Raw genomic sequence first — 8265 nt, 5'->3', positions numbered from 1 at the left:
TGATTGCCGGGTGGAAATTGGAGGTATAGGTGGCAAATTTCCATGGTAGTGCCTGAGGAAGATGCCTCTTTCTACTTTTTCGAAGCGAGAACGGCAGTTTTCTTGCCACATGAGCTTGACATGGTATACCTAGAAGAAGAACAAATAATATAACATAACTAACTAACTCAAGAAGTAATCATGAATATAGTTAAACTAACCAGTCCAACTAACAATACTCAACAGTTTAATCTAAATGATAGAATTTTATATAGCAATTAACATAATAAAAGTATGATTATTTTCAACATAAAATGACTGAACTAGACTCTTATAGGAACACACAAAAATAATGAATGTATCAGAAAGCATTGACTAAAATGGCAAAGAATAAATGTATAAGCATGACTATAGTGAGAACTATGAATATAAATAAAAAATCTGCCAAATAAAACCATAAGAATCATTAAATTAGTAAAACTAATGAAGAAAATAGAGAGAAAAGAGTAAACAAACACTAAAAAGATGAGAATGGGTGTCGAAAATGGAGTTGGAGGCGGAGCACGAGTGTGGGAGGGAGACCGTGTGGACTTGCAACGGCTAGGGTTAGGGATTTTGGGTGAAGAAGATGATGAATAGTGAAGGGTATGTATAGATTTTGGGACACACGGGCAGGGGACATGCCTGTGTTCCCTAATTTTTGCCCATGTGATTCGCGAATTTTGAATTTGGGCGCGTTTGACATTTGGCCCATGCCCGTGTTCCTTGGGTGTGTGGGCGCACACGGCCGTGTCGCATAGCTGTGTCTGTCTTCGTTTGCTTCTTCCACACCCACGTATGTAGGCCCACGCCCGTGTTAATTTAACAGGTTTGACCACAGGTCTAAGACACGGGCGTGGCAAATGGCCGTTCTATTTTCTCAGGTTCAACCACAGTTCTAAGACACGGGCATGTCGGACACCTATTTTGTTTTGACAGGATCACCCACGACCATGTTGCACGGCCATGGACATTTATCGCAGCCCATGTTTGGGAAGATCTTTGCTCTATTTCCCCACGATAATAAACATGCTCGTGTGCTTGGCCGTTTGAGTGTGGCAAACCTGTATTCAACAACTCCGTTAGTAAGTTAGGTGTTTAAACACTTAAAATTTAAAGAAGTTAATAATGTTAGTGCTCGGGTTGCCTCCTGAGAAGCGCTTATTTATAGTCTAAGCTTGACTTACCTCTCTGGTGAATGGTCATGGTGGTTCGAGGAGTTTATACTCCTCATTCTTGCTATGAATTTCATCAACGTAAGGTTTAAGACGAGTACTATTTACCTTGAATGTACTGAATTTGGGGTGATTTACCTTAACCGTACCGTATGGAAAAATGGTAGTTACCATAAGAGGGGTTTCTTCATTCGGTTCAGAAGTGGCGATTTGAGGATTTGCTGCATCTAGTAGTACTTTGTCTCCAACTTGAAGTTGATTTGGTGAGGCATTGAGCTTGTTCTAGCGTAGTTTTGGTTCATTGTGTTTCCTCGGTTTAAATGTTAGCCATTCATCTAACCCTTCGATTTGTAACATTCGATCTTCATGTGTAGATCCTTTGTTGTGGATTGAACATGGCTCATGTGTGTCCTTCGAACTTATTTCCTACAAAATAGGTTGCACCATATGATTAGTCTTAGTAGAATAATTTGTACAATCACCTTCAATTTTTGATGTGTTGTTCGGGTTGCGAGCTTGAAGGGTGATTGTTTCGTCTCCTACATGAAGTGTGAGTTCGCCTGTGCCAACGTCAATAATTGTTCTAGCAGTTGCTAAAAAGGGCCTTCCCAAAATTAAAGGAACGTTATTATCCTCTTCTATGTCTAGAACAACAAAATCATCTGGAATATAAATTTGTCAATTTTAACGAGTACGTCTTCAACAATACCCTTAGGAAATCTGACAGTTTTATCTGCTAATTGAATGCTCATCCTAGTTTGTTTGGGTTTCCCTAGACCTAGTTGCGTAAACAATTTGTAAGGCATAACATTGATACTAGCCCCTAGATCAGCCAACACATTATTAACATCTAAACTACCAATTAAACACGGAATTGTAAAATTCCCTGGATCTTTTAGTTTTTTGGGTAGCTTATTCTGAAGAATGGCTGAGCAAACTGCGTTCAGCTCCACATACGACCTTTCATCTAACTTTCGTTTATTTTCTAGAAGCTCTTTTAAAAATTTGACTGCGTTTGGCATCTGCGAAAGTGCTTCAATAAACGGTAGGTTAATATGTAGTTTCTTTAAAAGTTTAAGGAATTTACCAAATTGTTTGTGTGAGCGGTCTTTCTTTGTCGCATTGGGGTATGGCACACGAGGTTTATATTCTGGACTTATCGATTTTTGTTCATTTTGGCCTACCTCATTCTTACCTTCGCTTACCACCGGTTCCGGCCTTGGTTTTGCCACTAACCCTTCCTCATCTTGAATGGCAATTGCGTTGAGTTGCTCCCTTGGGTTAGATTCAGTGTTGCTTGGCAGGCTACCTTGTGGTCTTTCGGAAATCAATTTGGCGAACTGTCCAATCTGAGTTTCGAGCCTCTAGATTGATGCTTGTTGATTTTTGAGTACCGTCTCGGTATTTTAAAAACGAGTCTTTGACATTGAGATGAATTTGGTTAGCATCTCCTCAAGGTTCGGCTTTTTCTGCTGCTGGTATGGTGGTTGCTGAAAGCCTGGAGGGGGTGGTGGTTTCTAATTTCCTTAGCCTCCTCATGAAAAATTTGGGTGATTCCTCCAACCTGCATTGTAAGTATTGCTATAAGGATTGTTTTAAGATCGAGGATTATTACCCATGTAATTTACCTGCTCGTTCTCCATGTTGTGGCCATAAGGTGGGTATTTTGAATTGCTCGATCCACCTCTATTTGCTTCGCACTGCATTACTGGGTGAACTTGTGAAGAACTAAGAAAACCATCAATCTTTTTAGTCAAGAATTCTACCTGATTAGAGAGCATGGTGACCGAATCGATGTTATAAACGCCAGCTGTTTTCATTGGCTTTGTCCTCATGACTTGCCACTGATAGTATTCAGTGACATCTCCTCTATAAATTTATAGGCATCTTTAGGTGTTTTATTATTGATGGTTCCACCAGCAGCTACGTCAACTATTTGTCGAGTCGAAGGATTCAAGCCATTATGAAAAGTTTGAACCTGTAGCCAGAGTGGTAACCCATGGTGAGGGTATCTTCGCAAAAGGTCCTTATATCTCTCCCATGCATCGTAGAGTGTTTCTAAATCCATCTGCACAAAAGAAGAGATATCATTACGTAATTTAGCTATTTTAGCCGGCGAAAAATATTGTAGTAAAAACTTTTCGGTCATTTGTTCCCAAGTAGTGATTGAACCCGTTGGCAACGAGTTCAACCACTGTTTAGCTTTGTTTCTCAATGAAAAAAGGAATAACCGAAGACGAATGGCTTCATCAGAAATGCCATTAATTTTAAATGTGTCACATAGTTCCAAAAGGTTTGCCAAGTGAGCATTGGCATCCCCGTCCTACAAACCATCAAACTGAACAAACTGTTGTATCATTTGAATTGTGTTAGGTTTCAGTTCAAAAGTATTTGTAGCTACAACAGGTCTAACTATGCTCGATTCAGTTCCTGTTAGAGAAAGTTTAGCATAATCATACATAGTGCGCGGAGTAGGATTCTGATTAACAGCAATCGCAAGAGGTAACGAATTTTCTTGGTTTTCAGCCACCTCCTCGATTATGGTTGAAGTATCGTCCTCTTGCTCTTTCTCTATGTATCGCAAGCTTCGCCTTAGTTCTCTTCGGTTTCTGCGAACTGTGCGATCAATCTCACTGTCAAAAAGTAATGGTCCTATGGGTTTCCTCTAGTCATAAACTAGAAGAACTTTCCAGAAAAAGGGAAAAAGAAGAATTAGTAATAAAAATTAGAATAAAATTTAAATTAAAGTAAAAGTAAATGGCTAAAGTAATAAAAATCGAGTGTTCCTAATATCTTAGTTCCCCGACAACGGCGCCAAAAACTTGATACATGATATTCATGATAGGTTTTAAATATTTATAATGAATCGTTCTTGAAACTAACTATTATCACGATGAAGGCAAGTGTGCCTATTGAACAGTAGTATAGCTTTAGCAAGACCGGATTATCGAACCCAAAGGAACTAAAAGTACTAGTACCAACTTCCTTTTTATTATCTAGCCTAAAAAAGAAAAGGGTTTTGTTTATCTAACTAGTTAATTAAACTATGAAATCACAGAAAAGAAATTTGGGGAAAATACTTTTTGGAAAACTCTATTGATTAAGAAAATACCTAAGGAAAAATCTACCTAGACTTCACTTGTTATTACACTCTGAATCGGATGCTTTATTCATTCAACTTGTTCCGTAGAGATCCCTAAGTTGTATTATTATCTCTATCGAGACTAACAATGTCTAACCCTAGATTGAATAACTGAAATCTCTTTCTAATTAAAGCCCTAGGGTTGCATTAATTCAATCTATAGATCCTATTATTAGGTTTCACCCTAATCTGGAAAAATCTTGTCACCCTATCTCTAGACGCCCAACCAACTCCGCTTAATTATGAAAAATTTACTCTTAGACAGGGTTTATTCCTCCTCTGAATAAGAGCTTAACTTGAATCAATATCCTGGAATATCAAAACAAGAATTAAGAACACATAACTAAGAACAAGTCAAATATTTATCATACAATTTAGATAATAATAACATGATTCGTCTTAGGTTTCATTCCCCTTTGGTATTTAGGGGTTTTAGTTCATACTAATGAAAGAAAACATCTCAAAAGAATAAGAATAACAAAACACTAGAAAACCCAAAACTCCTGAGGGAATTTGAAGGGAGATCTTCACTCTTGATGGTGAATCCGGCTTCTGATATAGATCGGTCGGCTTTCCTTCAGCAATTCCTTCCTTCCTCCTATGCGTCCCTTCTTCTCCTCTTCTAGGGTGTATTTATAGGCTTTGGAATGCCTAAGATGCCTAAAAATTGGCCTTTTTCGAATTGGACTAAACTTGGGCTTGGCAGGGACACGCCTGTGTGCGATTGCTTAAGGTCGTGGTCAAGGTTGTTAAATGGGCATGGACGTGTGATCTACCCGTGTAAATTGTGCTTTGAACTTGCCAAAGTGACTCGGCCATGTGGTCTGTCCATGTGAGGAAGTCCAGGCCGTGTTGATTTTGTACGTTGGCCCATTTTCTCCGTTTTTGGCCCGTTTCTCATTCCTTTCCCTCTCCTATGCTCACCTAAGTATAAAACATGAAATTAAGGCATTAGGAGATCAAATTCACCAATTTTAAGGAAAAATCATCCATAAAATGTGCTAAGCATGGGATAGAAATATGTATAAATTACGGTCTATTAGATAAAAAGATGACATCCCTTTTCTTTTTATTTTATTTTTAGTCGAAATTAAACTACTAACTACACCTAACTTTGACTTTTCTACTCCTATTTTTCTCTATGGCTGGCCAAGCCTATAAAATGGGTCTATTTGCACTTTAAACACCCCCAATTATGGTTCTCTAGCAATTTAACATATTTAGCTAGCAAATCACAACTTTTTCCCTTTATGCGATTTAGTCTTTTATCGCAATTAAGCATGAAATCGCTAAAATTATTACACCAAAATTTTCATGCACTCATATAATCATGCTATAACACATAAAATAATATTAAAATAATTTCTCCGACCCCTAAATAGAGGTTTTGAAACCATTGTTCCGACTAGGCCTAAAATTAGGTAGTTACACTTGATGAATTGAGTGTTCCAACCCTATTTGGTCCAATTCGTGGTGGTATTCATTGACGACATCTTGGTATATTCTAAGATAGAGGATAAGCATGATAAGCATCTCAGAGTGGTTCTACAAATTCTTCGTGAGAAATAGTTGTATGCGAAGTTCAGTAAGTGTGAGTTCTAGCTTCAGGAAGTAACATTTCTGGACATGTAGTTTCTACTGAGGGGATACAAGTCGATCCTTGTAAGATTAAGGAGGTGTTGGATTGGAAATGGCCGAAGAATGTGTCTGAGATTTGTAGCTTTCTGGGGCTAGTAGGATATTATCGACGTTTCGTAAAAGGGTTCTCCTTGATCGCAGCTCCGTTGACTAAGCTTATGTGTAAGAGAGTTCCTTTTGCTTGGACTGATGCATAGTAAGATAGCTTTGATAACCTCAAGACCGTTTAAACTCAGGCTCCTATTCTGATACAGCCTGAGCCTGTTAAAGACTTCGTGGTATACAGTGATGCGTCATATGTAGTTTTAGGTTGCGTACTGATGTGAAATGGAAAGGTAGTTGCTTATGCATCTCGTCAGCTCAAGACTCATGAGACTAATTATCTGACAAATGATCTAGAGTTGGCAATGATAGCCTTCGCATTAAAAATCTGGAGGCACTACCTGTACGATGAGAAGTGTTCTATCTACACTGATCACAAAAGCCTCAAATATCTCCTCACTCAGAAAGAGTTAAACCTTAGGCAGCGTAGATGGGTTGAACTGCTTAAGGATTATGACTGCACTAACGAGCACCATCTTGGTAAGGCCAATGTGATGGCCGATGTGTTAAGTTATAGGGCTATGATCGATCTAAAAGCGATGTTCGCTTGACTTAGTTTATTCGACAATGGGAGTCTGTTGGCAGAACTTCAGGTAAAACTGACATGGATTGATCAAATCAGAGGTAAACAGATAGGGGATAAGTCTCTTGAGTTGCGTTTTCGTCAGGTTCAAGGTGGTGTTAATACTAATTTTGAGATTGACAGTGATGGGGTATTTTGTTTCCGCGGTCAGATTTGTATGCCGAATGACGGGGATTTAAGCCAGTCAATTCTAAGGGAAGCACATAGTAGCCCTTATGCTATGCATCCTGGCGGGAATAAGACATACTGAGATTTGAGAGCATTAAACTGGTGGCCAGGGTTGAAACGTGAGGTTATTGACTTCATTGCTTGCTGTTTGACTTGTTAGCAAGTTAAGGCTGAACATCAGCTACCTTCGGGTTTACTGTAGCCGGTTAAGATACCAACGTGGAAATGAGAGCGAGTAATGATGGACTTCGTTAGTAGGTTAACTCTAACACCCACTAACAAAGATTCTGACTGGCTCATCGTTGATCGATTGACCAAGTTTGCTCACTTCATTCCAGTCAGGACAGACTTTTCTCTGCAAAAGTTGGCTAAACTCTACATTTCTAAAATAGTGAGGCTACATGGGGTACTTGTCTCAATCATCTCTGATAGGGATCCTCGCTTCATGTCTTAGTTCTGAAAGAAACTGTATGAGGCTCTGGGTTTGAGGTTAGACTTCAGTACTGCTTTCCTTCCTTAGATAGATGGTCATTCGGAGAGGGTGATTCAGATACTGGAGGACATGTTGAGGGGCTGTATTTTTTATTTCTGAGGTAGTTGGGAGGAGTACTTTCCATTACCAGAGTTCGCTTACAATAGTGGCTATCAGTCTAGTATACAGATGGCACAGTACAAGGCACTGTATGCTCGTAAGTGTCGTACAGCCTTATGCTAGACTGAGTTGGGTGAGTGACGTATTCTGGGTCCAAAATTGATTTTAGAGACTGAGGAAAAAGTTCATTTGATTCGAGATTGACTAAAAGCGACTTCTGATAGGCAAAGATCTTATGCAGGTCTGAAGCATCGAGAGATTGAGTATTTTGTGGGGGACTTTATGTTTCTGAAGGTCTCGCCATGGAAGAAGGTTTTGTGGTTCGGCCGCAAGGGTAAGCTGAGCCTTCAGTTTATTGGGCCATACTGAATTCTAAAATAAGTGGGGTCAGTCGCTTATAAGTTGGAGCTACCTTCAGAGTTATACCACATTCACGATGTGTTCCACGTCTCGATGTTGAGGCACTACCGCTCTGATCTCACGCACATCATCCCTGTTGAAGAGATTGAGGTTAGGCCAGATCTGACCTTTGAGGAGGACCTAGTTCAGATTCAGGATTGTGACGTAAGAGTTCTGAGGAGGAAATATATCCCTTTAGTGAAGGTTCTGTGGCAGAATCATAGTACTAAGGAGGCCACATAGGAGCCTGAGGATGCGATGTGTTAGCAGTATCCTCACCTATTCTGATCAGGTAAATTTTGAGGACAAATTTTTATTTTAGGGGGGTAGAATTGTAACGGCCCAAAAATTTGGCATTTATGTATCTGTATTAATTTGACACAAGTGTGTATCTGCTTCAATGGTTAAGTGTTCTGGTTATGTTTGTGAGGTCCCAAGTTCAAGCTCT

The 8265-nt window shown here is 39.4% G+C and overlaps 1 protein-coding gene and 1 non-coding gene across 2 annotated transcripts; both read left to right on the top strand.

Annotated features, from left to right (window-relative positions):
- The first annotated feature begins 3187 nt into the window (after positions 1–3187).
- On the top strand, positions 3188–3294 carry LOC128287730 (small nucleolar RNA R71). The gene has a single exon (XR_008278430.1). It is a non-coding gene; the product is annotated as a small nucleolar RNA R71 (small nucleolar RNA).
- A 3773-nt stretch (positions 3295–7067) lies between these two features.
- On the top strand, positions 7068–8060 carry LOC128286824 (uncharacterized). The gene is made up of 4 exons (XM_053024552.1): positions 7068–7273; positions 7424–7515; positions 7660–7752; positions 7810–8060. Exons 1-4 carry the CDS (start codon positions 7068–7070, stop codon positions 8058–8060), a joined length of 642 nt encoding a protein of 213 aa, XP_052880512.1.
- The last annotated feature ends 205 nt before the right edge of the window (positions 8061–8265 follow it).

This window comes from Gossypium arboreum, chromosome 13 (assembly GCF_025698485.1).
Source record: "Gossypium arboreum isolate Shixiya-1 chromosome 13, ASM2569848v2, whole genome shotgun sequence".
NCBI lineage: Eukaryota > Viridiplantae > Streptophyta > Magnoliopsida > Malvales > Malvaceae > Gossypium > Gossypium arboreum.
This window is presented reverse-complemented; position numbering and strand designations above follow the sequence as displayed.